The 18,065-nt window shown below is 42.7% G+C and overlaps 1 protein-coding gene across 1 annotated transcript in view; it reads left to right on the top strand.

Moving 5' to 3' along the window:
- ANAPC16 (anaphase promoting complex subunit 16) overlaps positions 1–12,442 on the top strand; it is a 393,067-nt gene extending 380,625 nt beyond the window's left edge. The window contains 2 exon segments of the mRNA XM_044056222.1: positions 10,917–10,988; positions 10,991–12,442. Of these exon segments, the coding sequence (XP_043912157.1) occupies positions 10,917–10,988; positions 10,991–11,031 (113 nt within the window). The 3' untranslated portion in view covers positions 11,032–12,442.
- The last annotated feature ends 5,623 nt before the right edge of the window (positions 12,443–18,065 follow it).

Raw genomic sequence — 18,065 nt, 5'->3', positions numbered from 1 at the left:
GCAGAGAAAAATTCAAATTTATCCATACTTGGACAATTGCCTGATTCAGATGGACAGTCAGGAATTTCTACTTCAGCACCTGGCATTTGTAAAGAGACTTCTAACTTCTCTGGGGTACACCATCAACGAAAAGAAATCACATCTGGTGCCCAGCCAAAAGATTGTATTCCTGGGAGCAAGTTTGAGCACAACTTCCCAGATGGCGTTCATTACTCCAGAAAAGCAGGTTTATTTGACAAACTACTTCAAACTAATGGCCACCAGAACCCAGCTATCTGCAAGAAAAATACTGCAAGCCCTAGGGTTCATGGCCTCATGCATTCTACTTATTCCATATGCAAGACTGCATATGAGGAAACTTCACTGGTACTTAAAAAGTCTCTGGTGCCAACAATCTCAGGACCTGGAAACCATTATTCCTATCATTCCTTGTCTAAGGGCAGAGTTCCTTTGGTGGGCAGAGGCTTGCAACCACAACAAGGGACTCCCTTTCACTCAACCCCTCGCTGCCCAAACCCTGACAACAGATGCATCATACTATGCAAGAGGGGCTCACATGGCTGGCGAATGCATTCAAGGCAAATGGAGCCCAGGACAAATTCACCTACATATCAATCAAAAACAAATGTTAGCTGTACAGAATGCTCTGACAGCCTTCAAATACCTTATCCTTCCAGGACAACTCTTGATGAAGACAGACAGTACCACTGTTACATGGTACATAAACAAGCAGGGGGGAACTCATTCCTACCCACTCTGCAGGTTAGCCTTGGCCCTGTGGAACACAGCCTTGAGCAACTAAGTGCACCTTCAAGCTCAATTCCTGCCAGGTAAACAAAATTCACTGGCAGACTTGAGCATAGAAGTGGAAACTGGAACCCAACTCTTTCAAACTTCTAACCCACAGGTGGGGGACACCAGAGGTGGAACTCTATGCCTCCCCCCAAAACCATCAATTAAGCAAATTTTGCACCAGAAATCCCCACAGCCAAGCCAAGCATGGAAAGTGGATGCCCTATCCATTACATTGGAAAACTTCTCAATTTATGCCTTTCCCCCTCTGCCCCTCCTCTCAAAAGTACTACTCAAGATCAAACAGGAACAAACCAAGGACAATCCTTATTGCACCGGACTGGCCCCACCAGCACTGGTGACCCACTCCTACGCAGTCTGGCAGCAGTGCCACCCTAGCACCTACATCAGATCCCCTCCCTGCTGTCCCAGCAGGAGGGACAGATTTTGCATCCTCAGCTGTAAACCCTGAACTTGCCTGGCTTATTCTCTGAATACTCCACCAGTAACCTTCAGCAGACAAGTGCTAGACATCATTCTTGAGGCCAGAAGGCCTAGTACTAGGAAATCCTATTCAGAAAAATGGAAAATATACTGTTCTTGGAGCCAGTCTCAAGGAAAGGACACAGCCGTGCCCACCTTACCTCAAATCCTAGATTACCTAGCAGATCTGCTCCACAAAGGCCTATCCTTCTCTTCTATTAAGATTAATGCCTCGGCCGTCTCGGCTCATTATAATACTGAGCCACCTCTCTTTTCTTGCCCTCTGGTCAAACAGTTCCTGAGGGGAGCTAACAATTTAAGACCCCCGAGGAGAGCTCCCACCCCTGCCTGGGACCTTAACTTTGTACTATAGAAGCTCACGCTTCCGCCTTTTCAGCCTGCTGCTACAGCACAGTTAAAATTCCTCTCTTGGAAAACAGCCTTACTTCTAGCCATCACTTCAGCAAGAAGAGTGTCTGAGTTACAGGCACTAATGGCTGTAGAACCCTTCATTATTTTCCATACTGACAGGGTTTCCCTCAGGACTAACCCATCTTTTATGCCCAAGGTGGTATCCAGTGTGGCTCTAAACCAATCCATCCATTTACCAACCTTTTTTCCTAATCCTCAGAGTAAAGGGAAAGGATCCTGCACTCCTTGGATGTACACAGCCAACTCAGGTTCTACCTTGACAGGACTAAGCCTTTCAGAAAATCTGAAGAGCTGCTAGTCAGCTTTGCTACAGGGGCAGAGGGCTAGGCCATTTCAAAGCAAATCATTTCCAAATGGACAGCACACAGTATCCATTTCTGCTACAAACACCATGGAAAACCTACCCCACAGGGGATCAGAACTCATTCCACTAGGGCTACCTCAACCTCTACAGCATTTCTCAGGAGAGTCCCTACCAGGGACATCCTGGCAGCTACAACCTGGAGTTCTGTACACACCTTCACCAAGCATTACCACTTACCTGTCTTTCTAAATCCAGAGCTGGATTTGCCACAGCAGTCTTACAAGGCCTGCTAGCCAGCCCTACTATTACTTGACTGCCTCCACCCTTCCTCAGCTTTGGGAATCAACCCAAATGTGATGACTGCAACAGTGAAACATGAATAACATAGTAAAGTTGTGTACACTTACCATAAATGTAGATGTTCGAGTGTATTCACTGTCGCAGTCCTGGTTACCCTCCCTCCAGCCCCCCTGACTCTTCTATGCTTTCTACCTATCCTCTTTTTGGTCATATCTTATGGCTGTGGTATTTACTTTTTACTGGAGGTGTTCCACACCATGTAATTGCTTCCTATTTTGGGGGCTCCTGACATCTGGGGCAAGAAAAACTGATATAATGGCGTCTTTTGCATGTTTTTATACCCCTGATGACCTGACATCATGGAAGAGATGACAGCATCCGATGCAGATATCCTAAGACTCTGGTATTCAGGCAGACTGAGGGCTACTTGTAGGCAGATAACTCAAGTGTGATGACTGCAACAGTGAATACACTCGAACATCTACATTTATGTTAAGTGTACACAGCTGTACTTTTTCTTTTCTCTGCTTCATTGTAGTAGCTCACGTACCACTGTTGGTACTCTTGTTATCCTTTTGGCAGGGTAATTTATACAATTACCATAGTTCCTTTCCCTTTCCCACTTTTTCTGCTTCTGTTAACAAAAAAAAAAAAAAAAAAAGCTTTCATATTGTATACTGCGGATATTTTCTTTTCTGCAGCTCGAGGCCATGTCTGCAAAACTTAAATTTTTTTAAGAAATGCACTTCTTGTGGGCATAAAATCAACTCTGATGCCCACAGGGAGTGCGATTATTGTCTTGGACCTGACCATTTGAATATGGCGTGTTCAGTGTGCCCTGCTTTTAACCCCAGAGCTTTTGCTGTCAGGTGTAAGTTTGATTCTTAAAGGCTTACTTCTTGCTACTTCACTGGATGGGGCTCAAACCCCTTCAAAGGCTAGTAAATTGGTTTCTTTGGAACTTAAGAAAAGGTCTCCTCAAAAGTCCCCAAGGTCTTCCTCTGAGCCTGTGGAAAAAAAATCTGAATTCTTTCAGCCTATCCTGTGATCCATAACCTTCCTCTGATCCAAATGTTTCAGCTCTATTAGTCATCTCCCCCTCACCAAAGACTTCCACTCTGGATCCTGGATCCTAAGTCCTTGGATCCGAAGCCTGGTACGTCTCATAGGAGCTGTACACTTGAAGTTGTGCTCAAGCCTGTTTCACCCTCTCTACTTGAAAAGGTTTTCAGTTCAGACTCCTAAGAAACATTCCAGGTCCCCTTCCACAGCATCTTTTACATCCTCTTTGTCAGAAGTGGATGTGGATAGGATGATCTGAGAATTTCTCAGAGCTCAGATCCAGATGGGGGTCTTGCCAGCTCCATCCCCTGCTGGGTCCGTGAGTGTGCTCTCAATGTCCATTTTATCTCCTTCTCCAATCTAACCTATGAATTCAGAGCCCCAGGATCTGACATTCCCAAGAGATTTGGCATCAGATCCAAGGAAAGTTTCCTTTTCCTCTCCGACTGTGTCCCTGACTGGTTCTGTTCCAATACCCTTGGAGCAGAATGAGTCTCAGAGCTGAAGTCCCAGCCTCGGATCTGAGGGTCTGGGATTGGCTCCAATTTTATTGGATCCATCCCTTCCCCTTGGAATTTTGGCCCTTGACAGTTTGGATCAAATTCTCCTGTCTGGACTCTGATCCAGGGGTGGCCTTGATCTGCTTTCATTGGAGGTTTCAGCTCTGAGGGAGTAGGTTGGAGCTTCTCCTGGTCCCTTGGCCTTTGAGGTGGTAGAAAGGGCTTTTTCTGTCCAGAGACGACAGTCTTATAATGTGTCGGATTCTACTCCTTTTCTCTCAACAGTTTGAGCTCTGAGTTGGCCAGACCTATTCCACAGGGACAGTCAGTTTCCTTAAGTCTACAACCAGTTCTAGTAGAGGAACTCCCCTGTTCTTCTGAAACCTCTGTAGAACATCCCACTGAAGAGGTCCCCCAGAAGAGGACACATAAGAGGAGACATAGACTCCCCCATTGAGTCTCTCACCTAAGACACCGATTTTGATGGAGAGGGATCCCCCAGATCACTACTAGATGATGTTTCCTTTGGAGGTATTCTAGAGATCCTAAAGCAAAAAGATGGAAACTCCTTCTCCTGAAGAGTCTGTATTCTTGGAGACTTTTGGGTCTGGCCTGTCTACGTGTAGGGTAACACCCCCCCCAGGTGGATGAACTTATTGACCTTGTTTCCTGCCGGGTGTGGAAGTAGCCAGATACTATCGAGCCCATTCCTAAGTGCCGTGACAATGTTTTGGCACTACCTACAGACAGACCCCACTATTGCAAAACGGAGTCCTGGTTGATGCCTATGGTGATGGTGGAAGCCACCAAGAAAGAGCAAGCAGAGCTGTTCTGTTCATCTGCCTAACAGGGAGTCCAGAGTGATGGACAGATTTGAAAAGTAAGTGAGTGCCTCAACTACTTTCACTGTGAGGTCGTGTAGGTATCTAACACACTTTACTAAGCCAAATTATGTAGAAATTAGTGACACAAGCACCACGATATTATGTAAAAACGTAATTACAATGCACTAGTAAAAAATACTTTCACCTCTAAAGGCTTCTTCAGGCAGGAAACTGCACACAAATTCAAACATGGTTTAAATAGAGTCAATTCATATCATGTGACTTCCATTAAATGCAGTTAAAGGTATATGTTATATAAAAACAATGTCATATAGACACAATATAACCGATGTTAAAACGTAAAATTAATTATAATTTATTACTTATATCCTTCAAAAGTGGTTTTAAGCTAAAATAATTATTTAATCCTGGATATTGGTAAGCCTTAAAGCGTAATATCCATTTATTCTCTGACAATTCTGTGTAGTTAGATAAGAAATTATGGTACATGCAACACCACAGATATAATATATATGGCTAGATGGTCTCAATGTACTGCATTCTATATAGGCAAGAGTAATAGGAAACTAAAGGACAGAATATGTGAACATCTCTCAGAGATTAGAAGAAAGTTAGAAACTAATGCAGTATATAGCCATATAAAAAGTACAGATGATGCACACACATTTAATTTCCTACTTTTACAAAACTTTAAAATATCTATAAGAAGGGGTGATTTATCTAACTACCACATTGTAGTAAATTAAGATTTTATAGAACATTGTGGTGCTTGTGTCACTAATTTCTACATAATTTGGGCTTTTTGGGTGACACCTGCTTTATCTACGTGGTGAGAGCTCTTTTTGTGTTTTGACACTTTACTAGACTTCAGAGAGATTTGACAAAAGAACTTTCAAATGCTCCCAAGTCCATGTCTGCTGAGGATTTCAGAAGGACTTCCCATCAATCGGCCACTCTTTTTTTTTTATCCATTTCAAATGCTTTGAGGTTGATCTCTCTCACAGCTGAAGGGACCTCACAAACAGCCAGTTCAGGCATTGCCATAAGGAGGCACACCTGGATGTGGCTAAGCGACTTTGCAGAACCCTTTAAGACATTTGTTAATGCCCCTTTTGATGGTACTTCCTTGTTTGGAGCATTGGTGAAAGATGCTGTCACCCGTAGTTAACAAGAAGGCAAGACCCTCTCTGCCGTAGGAATCAAGTTTTCGACATAACAGCGGACCTTCTCTAGAAACCAGAAAGGTGGTAAGAAAATGTGGTTCCATAAATCTCTGGGACCTGTCCAGGGTTCGCATGGGGAAAATTCCTCCAGAGGCAGAAGGAGAAATTTTAATGGTAGATGTCACCCTAGAGGCAGAGGGAGCTTGCAGAATCTGGGCTTTAGATATTCTCTTCCAGGCAGACCCTGTCAGTGCTCCTGAAGTGCTGCCCAACTGTCGAACTCTGGAAGTGATCAGTGGTCGGTTCTGTTTGCACCTAGAAGCCTGACAAACATTAAGAGATCTGTGGGTGCTAAGAATAATACCTAGAGACTATTACATACCATTTTCCCTTCTTCCTCATTGTCAATGAAAAAAATGTCCCACCATTCCTCCCAGTCAGTGAAGGCCACAGCACAAGAAATACAAAAGCTGCTAGGAAAAAAGAGCCATCCAGAAGGTCCCTCCTGACCAGATAGGATTCAGAACTTAGTCGCACTTTTTTTTTAGTGCCAAGGAAAACCGGGACCTCAGACCCATTTTGGATCTAAGCAATTTAAACCAATTTGTAAAGAAAATGAAGTTCCGAATGGTCATGTTTCAGTCCATCCTGCCCTTTCCGCACAAGGACTATTGGATATGCTCTGTAGATTTTCAGGACGCATACTATCACATCAAAATTGGCAGATGATACAGAAGACATCTCCGCTTTTGGCTGGGAGACTGTGATTACCAGTTCAGAGCTCTGCCCTTTGGAGTCACCACATCCCCCAGAGTGGTTACCTAATAAATAGCAGTAGTCTCAGCTCATTTAAGGCTGAAGGGATTCCAGGCGTTTCCATAGCTAGACAACTGACTTCTAACCACTCCATCCAAGCATCAACTTCTGCATGCCAGGGATTATTTGCTCCAGATTTATGACTCCTTGGGCATTACAATAAATCTTGCCAAGTCAGAACTTGCACCATTTTAGAGCCTGGAGTTCAATGGGGCAATTTTGAATACATCAACACAAATAGCATCTTTGCCTCTCCACCACATTACTTCTATCAGAAACCAAGTTTAGGATATCCGTGCCCATCCTTCCCTTAAACAAGGTTAATGCTTCAAGGACTTGGATCGATGTCAGCTGCCATTATACTACTACCTCTTGCACACTTCTTTATGCGGGTTCTTCAATGGACTCTAGCTGTGCAGTGGTCCATTCTATATCAACCCCTGTGTTTTTGAGTAAAACCCTGATTTGCAAATGACACATTCACTAGTGGATAGAGTCAGGTGATCTTCTGGGCAGACCTTTTGTTTTACCGAACATAGTAGCCACAGTGACCATGAACACTTCTCATTTGAGGTGGGGGTATTTCTTGGGAAGAACTGTCCAAGGCATGTGGTCTCCCCAAGAGACCAAGTTGCATATCAGTGTCCTAGAAATGAGAGCAGTTGTTTTAGTGTTGCAGGCTTTTCAAGATGCACTACCATTGGGGACTATTGCATTTCAGACAGACATCATGTCCGTAGTCTGGTACATCAACAAGCAAGGAGGGAACCCAATCTTACCCTCCTTGCAGAGACCCCATGAGGGTTTGGGAATGGGCAATCTCATCAGACCACTTTCTTATTGCAACACGCATCCCAGGGAAGACCAGCATGCTTGCAGACAAACTAAGTAGATCAGTTCTGGTGACTCACTAGTAGGCTGTCAGTCAGTAGCAGACATTATCTTCAGGCAGTGGGGTCAACCTTGCTGCAACCTATTTGCCACTTCCTTCAACAGCAAGTGCAGCAGATACTTCACTGTGATCCCCCTTAGAGCAAGTCACTGAGAGAGACTATTCTTCACGCTTGGCCCATGGGTCTCCTTTATGGTTATCCCCCCCCTTGAGTGTAAGACTTTTGCAGAAAGCAGGCAGGTTTTCTGCAGTCTGCAGACATAGCTAAAGAATGCTTTGTGGCTGTCTTTGGCCTGGGAGGCCAAACTTGCCTCAAATTTGGCTTTGGTAGACTTTGTCCGCTGAGTTGTTTTACTTTGAGAGTGCTTTTATCCTTCAATTTTTTACATCTCTTTTTTTAAAGACTATGATAGTTTCTTTGCTGTTAAACTTCAGTTGGCAGCAATTTCAAATTTCCATGCAGGAAATAAATATTTTTCCCTAGCTTCCTCTAGATTGTGTAAAGCCTTTATGAAAGGCATTTTTCTTCTAAGACCTCAAATAAAGGATCTGTATCTGCCTTGGGATCTTACTGCAGTACTTGAAGGTTTGGCACAAAAGCTATTTGAACCCTCAGACAAATTTGACCTAAAATTTCTGTCATGGAAAACTGTTTTCTTGATGGTCATAAATTCAGAAAAAATAATTTCTGAACTTCTCTTCAGCAAAAACTCCTTACATTGTTTTTCATAAGGATAGGTTTTCTCTGCGGCCTAACCCTTATTTTTTACCTAAGGTAGCTGCTGAAAATAACATCAACCAATCCATTCACTTGCTAATTTTCTTTCCAAATTTTGCCAGTAAAGAGGAATACATGCTACACCTCCTTGATGTACACAGACAACTATGCTTTTACCTTCACAGTACAAAACAGTTTAGAAAGTCAGACCAGCTTTTTATAACTTTCTCTCCAAATAGCCTAGGCCAACCAGTTTCTAAGTTATCCTAGGTAAATGGATTACAGACTCTTATCTCATGGATTTATTCTCAGAAGTGTATGACTTTACCTAAACCTCCCCAGGCTCACTCAACTAGATCCATGGCTACCTCATCTGCTTTTTGGTCAGGTATATCTGTTGACATTTGTGCAGCAGCTACATGATCCAAAACATTTGCCTCTATTTCTCATCATAAATTGGACTGCATATCCAGAAATAGAGCCTCTTTTAGTTCAGCAGTACTCCGGAATATCCTTCCTTGAGAGCCACCCAAGGTCAACATAGCAGGGGATTCTGTCCCATAAGTGAGGAAGAATGAAAAGGGCAGTATCAGATTTATAAGTTACGTCCTCACCATAACTAGGCATCTGTGTTGTCCTTTTTCATTCTTCCTCGATCTCCCTCCCATCCACCCCGTCCATTTTTCTTTTGGAAGGATGTAGTGGATTATGTTTGGGACCTACAGTTCCAGGTTTGAGCCCTGTCTTTTCTATCTGGCTATATTTCTCTCTCTTCTGCTATTGAGAAATAGAGCGCAAACTCCATCTGAAGCAGTAGTATGGAGTAGGGCATTATGGGTAGAGGGAGGAGCATGACAGTTGGATCCGAATTCTATAGTAAGTGGCCGAGTTAGTTCCAAGGATCAGCTCTGAAACCCATAAGTGAGGAAGAATGAAAATGAACAACACAGAGATGCCTAGTTATGGTGAATATATAACCTATACTTTTCTCTGCATGCTCTGTACTCTAACTCTACCATTTTTTTGAAATGGCTGTTGTTGAGCAGTCTTATACTCTGCCATCCTTTTCTTCATTTCGACCTCTGATTTTTGAAGTTTTATCACTTCACCTGAGTAGCTGTTTAAAGCTTCTTTCATTTTGCAGCCTTTTGTTATTTCACTTGATATCCTCCTTCAGTGTTTCATTTATTTTAATCAGCTCTAACCACATATGACTTATTTATCCTCTAAATTATTGGATGCCATCTCTTTTATCAAAGCTGGAGCTTGAACTGCTTTTTGTTGAACAGCTGCAGGATTCTTCCCAGTAGGTGTTTTCTCTTCACCTTTTCTAGCAGATTTTCTTTCAGGCTCTTAAGTTTCTTCTTTAGGGGCATCTAGGTAATGCACTTAAGCTAGTAATTTAATTTTATTGAAAAAGGCAGAGTTACTGTCCCTTATCTCTCTCTCTCATTCTTTTTCTCTTTTTTCACACTGGGAGAGCTGAAATGAAGCTGCTGTTCAGTGTGCAGCCATCTTGGAAAGTCAGAAATGAAGGTAATATTGATAGAATTTTACTTCAGAAGGACTTGTGAAATTTAAATACTTGAAAGCCATGTGGTTTAAAGAAAGAATTACGTTGTAAAATGGTTTACAGGTTTTAATTTTTGTGTTTTCAATATTCTGTATATTTAAAATGTTTTATTAAGTGTTTTTAAGTTTTAAGAGATGATTTTTTTTCTTGAATGGTTTGTTTCATTTTATTTATTTGGTCATGTGTTTTTTCTAAATGTTTAAATGTATGTGTGTTTTTAAAAATGTTAGTGCAAGTCTTTTAAAAGCACAGAGCCAAGGCACTAAGACATTTAAATACACTATGGTTTGCCTGTTTGTGCTATAATCTGTGCTCCCCGTGGTTTATATCACATGTTCTAAAATGTATCCTGTATCACTTTGTCTTCCTTTGAGCTTTGAATCAGAGTTCAGGGTTTACAGGACAGATAACAGACTTTAGATACAGTTATTAAATTCCCAGACTGTTTTACGAACTGTAATTTGACATAGTTCATAATCAGAATAATATAATGAGAGAAGGACAAAGGTTCATTGTCTATAGCCGTAACATTTGTTAGTAACTAAATATGAACTATATCCTTTCTGTCATATCTAAAGAATCTTAAGAGGTTTAGTTTCTAGATAAAAAAGTACTGTCTTGTATGTGATTGTTGGATGTAATTTGTTGATTTTCATGTCATGTGCTTATCTCTGCCATGTAGGTAACCCATGTAGTTATTGCAAGTGTTAGGGTATCTTTATAAACTATATGCATTATCTACTGTTGTTGGTCGTGTTCTAGGGCAAGTAGCCTGTAAAACAGACTAAACAAACCACATTGTAAATAACTGCCCTGTGTTTGAAATCAACATAAAATGGGTCATGTATTAAGCATTCATAATGCAGAGGAATTCCTGAGTCAGACTTTACTGTTAAACTAAACAGTAATGTGGAACCAGGTCCTGTTCAATATTTGACTTTTTACATTGATAAATAATAATTCATGTAACAGTTTTAATACCTATTTTGTTTTAAAATAAGCATTCATGCTGTATTATTATTATTAAATCCTACAGATCAGCAAGTTGCTCGAATAGAAAAACTAGCTGGTTTAGTTGAAGAACTTGAAGCAGATGAGTGGCGATACAAACAATTGAACAGTTGCTTGGATTTACACCATCATCTGGGTAGACTATCACAATTGTCAAAGGAAAAAAAATGTTTTGGACTCTTGTATGTTGAAACAGTATTATGTAATTCAGTTTTGTGAGTTTATCTTAATTTTCTATATATGTTTTTGTTGGAGTTGCATTTTGTGCAGCTTTGTGTTTTTAATAGTGCAGTTATGTCAGAAGCAGCAGTTAAATGATGGAGTGCAATAAAGGATATTCATCAATTTGGCGATTCCAGATGCACACTGGCATTCAGATTAAAGAATAGTTTTTTTTTTTTTTTTTTTTTTTTTTGTAAGTGTTCTGGTAGACACGCTTCTGAAGAAGTATACTTTTGGCTGACATCCATTAGAATTAGTAACTGTAAAATATGAAGATTGTCAGATATTTCCTGATGTTGAGTTTGATCATAGAGCTTTTATCAAGTTTCGTTCTTGGATGATGAAACCTAGTGTGATACACCAACCAAATTAACATTTAATGTCAAAGAAATGGCAGCATGCTGGGTTTCGTAATCATTGCTACAGATATGTACAAGGGATGGAAGCCGAGGAAGAAAAAATGGCTTTGGCATTTTGTTAGTTTTTTCTCAACAAGCTAAGCAATTCAAATAAAGGGAGTGGTCTTTTGAATATGCAGAGCTTCTACTTCCATTGTTAAATTCATTGATTTGAACACGTCTTAACTGCAGAGCTTTCATTTTCCAGCTAGTTGTGTAAGTTATGGTTATAGGAATTTTGCACAAGAGTAATAAAACTTTGTTCACTAAACTGAAAGAAATCGGATTGGAATGCTACAGTGATAAATTAAAGTTATGGGATATGATCCATCGAACATGGGGTGGGTTATAAATTTTGTACAGCTGCTGAGTTTCAAAAAATATTCTTAACTGTCTTTGTCTTGCTAATGTCTAATGAATAATGCATGCTATTTTGAAATTGTGAGAAACAAGAAAATCAGGAAAGAAAAGTACTGCTGGCTTTGTTTTGATGCCAGTTTGCCTGACATACTGGGGTGGTCTCAGCTGTTCTTCTGAAATACTTAAAAAAAAAATTCCAAGGTTCTGTACCTTTCATGATGGGAAGAAATGTCTCTTTTGTGAGATCTCTTGCATTGTAACCAGATGATCTTCTGGAAGGATCACTGTTTCAGTTAGTCTTAACATTTGTGTTTACCTTTTGGCTAGTAAATATACATACACAAGTGGTTCAAAATTCATACATAACTCAAACACTAACATTCAGTCTCGGTTCTCTCCAAGTGCTGTTGGTCGCAGTATCAGGCAGTATTTTTACTTCATAGTTAACTTGCACTTACATTGTTTATATTTCTACAGAAAATAAATAAGACAATAGTTATCTTGAGTTATTATGAAGTTAGGATCTGTTTTTGCCTGCTGTATAAATAAAAAAGTGTACTTGTAGACTGCACCTAATGCTTACCTAACTCATTATTTGCTTTTTATTTTATTTATTTGGTTATTTCTTAAACAAATAGGTGGACTGGTCAAGTTCATCTGATCCTTTTTAACCATAACCAGGGCTCAGAAAGGAGCAACATTCACAAAGGAAACTGATGGTATACATGCATACCTACAGTAAGGTTTAAGAGTTCACTTCACAATGTTTACAGTAACTCCTAGATAAGAAAGTCAGCACAATCCCTTAACACCTTAGTGATAAACCAGTTAATTTACAAGGATCTTACAATATAATTCACACAGTGTTTATAATTCAAATATTGACCATCAGATAGTTCTTCCTTGTACAGTTTTCAGAAGCCATTTCATATCTCTGTAGCCCAGCATGTATCTGTTTATTAACTATTGTCTGTAACCAAAAAGGGAAGATTCTTCGATGGGAGCATTCAAAAAGGAAGACTTGAAGGGATCCGCAAGGTCACAAATACGCATCCAGGCATGACGTCTTATAACTATGCCTGAACCTGCAGGTAAAGCTTTTTAAATACATTAATCTGATAATAATTTTCTTTCCATCACTGATGGGTTCGATTCTGAGCCGATATCTCATTTACCGCATAGCCATAAAGCCATGTTTCAGCCGAGCTCTCAGCTAAGTGGAAACATTTTTGATATTTTGTGTGAAAAACTTGTTTGTTTCTTACGTTGGAGTTATAGTTCTTTTCCTGTTGAATTACAGTAGTTCTAGATATTTTTCCCTCTTTTTCTACCCATTGGTAACATTTTTTCAGTACCATTGCTGGTACGGCCCTTTCTCTTTACCCTTGTGGTATTCCTTGAAAACCATCGCTGGTATTCCTTCCCTGTTCTTTCTACTCTAGTTGGTATGTTTTTGATATTGGGTTTGTTGATATATTCTGCGTGTGTTTAAATCTTTTCTGACTTAGGAAATTTAGAGTTTCCTTTTTTTCTGATCTTTTGAATTGTTGTGTTTACTTCTCAAGATGTCTGATAAGGGTATTTCGGGTTTCAAACATTGTACCTTGTGTAATGGTAAACTGCCTAATAGTGACTCTCAGGACGATTGTGTTTATTGCTTGGGGGTGCCCCATCTTTCGCTGCAGCCTCCCTGTGTGATTTTCCAAAGTTTCAGCCAACACACTCTGAATGAGCGCAAGAATAAACTAATTCTGAAGAGACTGCTTAAATCTCCCTTTTCAGAGGCCCTTTCTGCAATGGAGGTCTCAACCCCTCCTATCAAAGTTAAGAAAAGGCACCATTCAGTTCCCTCTTCACCCTCAGGTGACCAGAGTAAGTCTGTGAAACCTAAAATTCAAAAGTTATCCTCAAAGCATAAATCTTGCCTCCTTGACACCATCCTCATCTGCTCTGAGTACGTCGACTATTGCTGCATAGATGCCAGCTTCATTGCCAGCTCTGATACGGCCTCCGGCACTGACTATAGACCTCACCACACTGGCTACGACATTGGCACCTGTGGCCATTTCGGCACAGTGCACGCCTTCGATGCCTATCTCTGTAGTGATGATTGAACCTCCCATTTCACCTCCGAGTGCCCCGTCAGTACCGAGCTCTATTACAACAACACTGGATTTGACCCCACTACTTCCTGTCTCCAAACTTTAGACATGGGTGCCACCAGATTACGCACCACGGACCCAATACTCTCCGTCCATAGACCCGTTCTTAGGTCAAGTTTATAGGCCATTCTTAGATCAACCTGGCTCCCTGTCCGGAGTATCTGCTAGATCCACCAGGAGCCTTTCAGAACTTGATGTGGTGCATCTTGTGGATCAGCTGTTGGAAGCCAGGGGGATACCCATGCCTTCCAAGATCCATCATACGGCATGACTTGGGTTGGCCTCTCCACAGACTCCATCCTATTCTCCTCTTTCAGCCATCCCAGTGCTGAAGCCTTCTGCTTAGACATCCTTCTCGGGGAAACCCCCCCCATCTCGGCACCTGTAGTGAACCTCACTGAGGCTCCAGATCTGCCCCTTTGGTCCTCGGTTCCTGCTGAACCGGTCCTTTCTCAATCTTGTGATTGGGCGGTGGGCTCCTCGGTTTGGGGCATGGTTCCGTGTAGTCCTTCGGTTCCGTCCTCTGTGCCTGTAGCCTCATCTGTGCTGATCCAGCTTGAAGCTCCATCCTCAGGAGCGTGTTTGGAGTGGGGTGTGACCCCAGTTTTGAGGTTGTCCTTCTTTGTTCAAGCTTCCCATCCCTCTTCGGGCATACCTGCCTTCCGTGTGATGGAGGGGCTCTCGCTTCCGGAAGCATTCCACCAACGTCGGAACCCCAGTTTTCTCCCCCTGAGCAACAGCTGCCATGGACCACCTCCCTGGGATGCCGGGCAGGGAAGCTGCAGGAAACCCCTGTTCAGGGTACCCACTCTTCCAAGTCCTCCTTGGAAGCCCCCATGGAAGAGATCATGCAAGAGGAAGCACGTTGACTCGCCTGAGGAGTCTCTAACAGAAGACCTGGATTACGATGATGGTAAAGGGTCCCCACTGTCACCCCCTGATGTCTCCTTTAGAGACATCCTTGAAATGTTAAAGCAGAGGGGTAACTGGAAGCCCTCCAACCCTTCCTCTGAGGAGTCTATGTTCCTGCAGGCTTTCCGTGCCCGGCCATCTGCCTCTGGGGTGACCCAGCCTGCCGACGAGCTAGTCCAGCTCATAGTGCAACTTGATGGAAGAACCCTGACTCTGTTGAGGCGATCCCTCTGAGACCTAACCCCCCCCTGAGGAGAACCCACATTGGTCCAGAGGGTTACCAGTCGATGCTGTGGTGGTGGCGGCCACAAAAAAGGATCTGGCTGAAGAGTTCTGCTGTCCACCTGCCCAACTAGGAGTTCCGGACAGTGGACAGATTGGGTAAGCAAGTCTTTGCAACAGCGACCTTTGCCATTCGGTCCATGAACTATTTGGCACATTTTATGAGGCTCCAAAGAGACTTGATCTCAGAGCTCTTTGGAACACTAGCAGGACAGGTGTCTGACGAGGTACAGGACAAAGTTGCCTTGCTACCCTGGAATTGATCTCCAGCTCATCCATGGGGTTGTTTTCACATGCAACTGAAGGGGTGGTAGAGCTTGCAGGTTCAGGCATAGTTATGAGACGTCATGCCTGGATGCGTATTTGTGACCTTGCGGATCCCTTTAAGTCTTCCTTTCTGAATGCTCCCATCGAAGCATCTTCCCTTTTTGGTTCCAAAGTGTAGGATACGGTAGCCAGGTGTGAACAAGACGGCAAGACCCTGTCTGCCATAGGCCTTCATTTTTCCAACCCTCAATGTTCCTTTTCCAGGAGCCAGAGGAGTGGGAAGATGTGGCACAAAAAATTTCAGGGTCCTTTCCATGCTGCACATGGTGATGATACCCCCAGAGTCAGAAGGGGTAACAACTCCAGAAGACGCCCCTATAGAGACAGAGGGTCCATATAACCAAGTTTCCAGAGACTTTCTCTGGACAGTCTTACCAGTGCTCCTGAAGAGCTGCCCGATTGCTTGCCTCTGGAAGCAGTCAGGGGTCGTTTCTCTCTGAGCCAAGCTGCCTGGCACTCTATTACCAATGATCATTGGGTGCAGAGTATAATTACCAGAGGTTACACCATTCCCTTTATTTCTTATTCGAAACTTCCAACAAAACTTCCCGACGTTCCACACAGTCAAAGGGAAGAGGCAGCTTCAGAAATAAAAAAGCTATGCCAAAAAAAAGTCCTCCAACCAGTCCCACCAGACCAATGCGGATCCAGATTTTACTCAAGAATCTTTTTGGTGCTAAAAAGACAGGGGACTGGAGACCCATTGTGGAGCTCAGCAGCTTGAACAAGTCTGTCGTCCAAACCAAATTTCGGATGGTTACGGTTCAGTCCATTCTCCCTTTTCTGAGGGAGGGTAATTGGATGTGCTCGATAGATCTCCGGGATGTGTATTACCACATCAAAATGGACAAGCGCTCCTGGAGTCTGCTTTGCTTCCAGCTAGGAGCCAATCATTACCATCTTCGTGCCCTGCCATTCAGTCTCTCTCCAGTCCCCAGAGTGTTCACAAAGTGCATGGCAGTGGTTACAGCTCACTTGAAACTGCAAGGATTCCGGGTGTTTCCATACTTAGATGATTGTCTCCTCACCGCCCCCACCAAGCGTCTTCTGGTAACAGCCCTGCCATGCACACTTGCTCTGGTGGAAATTTTGGGGATAACTGTGCACTGGGAGAAGTCAAACATGGTCCCTACCCAGTAGATAGAATTCATCGGAGCAGTCTTCAACACCTGATCCTGTCTGGTGTCGCTCACAGACTCCAGAGATTGAGGCTTCAGCTCCAGGTGATACTTTGGCATCAGAGGCACTGCACCAACTTCTGGAAAGTGACTCAATAAGGGGCACAAAGAAACTGTATCAGGTTGCAAGGCAAAGACAGAAAGATAAAGAAGATAGTCAGACACCCATAAGGGATGCCAGCAACAACCTGCTCACCAGTCCAGAGGACATCAAAGGTAGATGGAAGGAGTATTTCCAGCAGCTTCTGAATGAAGAAAACCCCACAGAAGCTTTACTGGCCTAGAAACGGCCTACAATGAAAGAAGAGGAGCCCACCCTAGAAGTAAGAACAGCACTAAGGAAGATGGCTCTTAAGGGTACTGACACCAGTGTAGAGAGACAGGCGTATCCCAGATGACTGGAGAATAAGCATACTTATGCCAGTGTACAAGAACAAAGGGAACATCCACAACTGTGTGCGGTACAGAGGCATCAAACTCCTGTCATATTGCATGAAAGTTCTGGAGAGGGTAATTGATAAATGGATACACAGAGTAGTAGAATGTTAGATGGGAGATGGGCAGTTTGGATTCAGATCATGATGCAGCACAATTGATCGAATGTTTGCGTTGAGACAGATACTTGAGAAAAAACTAGAGATGAGTGTCCAACTGGGCATTCCTAGACTTGGAGAAAGCATATGATAAGGTCCCAAGAAAGCTGATCTGAGCAGTAATGTGGTGGTTTGAAGTCCCAAAAACATTGGTAGAATTAGTGCAGGCTATGTACTAGGACCCAATGACTCAAGTACGAACAGTGTTTGGGCTCACAGAGGGGTTCCCAGTGGGAGTGGGTGTACATCAGGGTTCAGCTCTGAGCCCACTGCTGTTAATACTGGTGATGGACTACATTAGTAAACAGGTTGGAAGGGACGGATCAACAAAGCTGCTGTATGCAGACAATGTGGCAGTACAGGCCAACTCTGAGCTATAACTTCAGCAATGGATAGGAGAATGGAATGCAAATCTGAAGGCACACGGGATGAAACTAAGCACAGATAAGATGGTGATAATGGCAGCAAATTGGGGAAATCAGAAGAAGCTGAGAATAGAGATAGAAGGGAAGATAGTGGATCAGGTAAACAGCTTCAAGTGTCTGGGAGGGGTAGTTAAGGAGAGGGGTAGTCTGAATGAAGAGGTCAGAGCTAGAATCAGAGAGGCTGCAGCCAACTGGCACAGTGTGTCAGGTGTAGTCTATGGCAGAAGAATGCCAAAGAAGCTGAAAAGTAAGGTGTAAAAGACAGTGGTGTGACCAATGCTACTATATGGGTGAGAAACCTGTCAGTAAAGGCAG

The sequence above is a fragment of the Protopterus annectens genome, chromosome 14.part0 (assembly GCF_019279795.1).
Source record: "Protopterus annectens isolate FY-2018-M chromosome 14.part0, PAN1.0, whole genome shotgun sequence".
Classification (NCBI taxonomy): Eukaryota; Metazoa; Chordata; order Ceratodontiformes; family Protopteridae; genus Protopterus; species Protopterus annectens.
The sequence above is the reverse complement of the archived record's forward strand: the minus strand, read 5'-3'. Positions and strand labels throughout refer to the sequence as shown.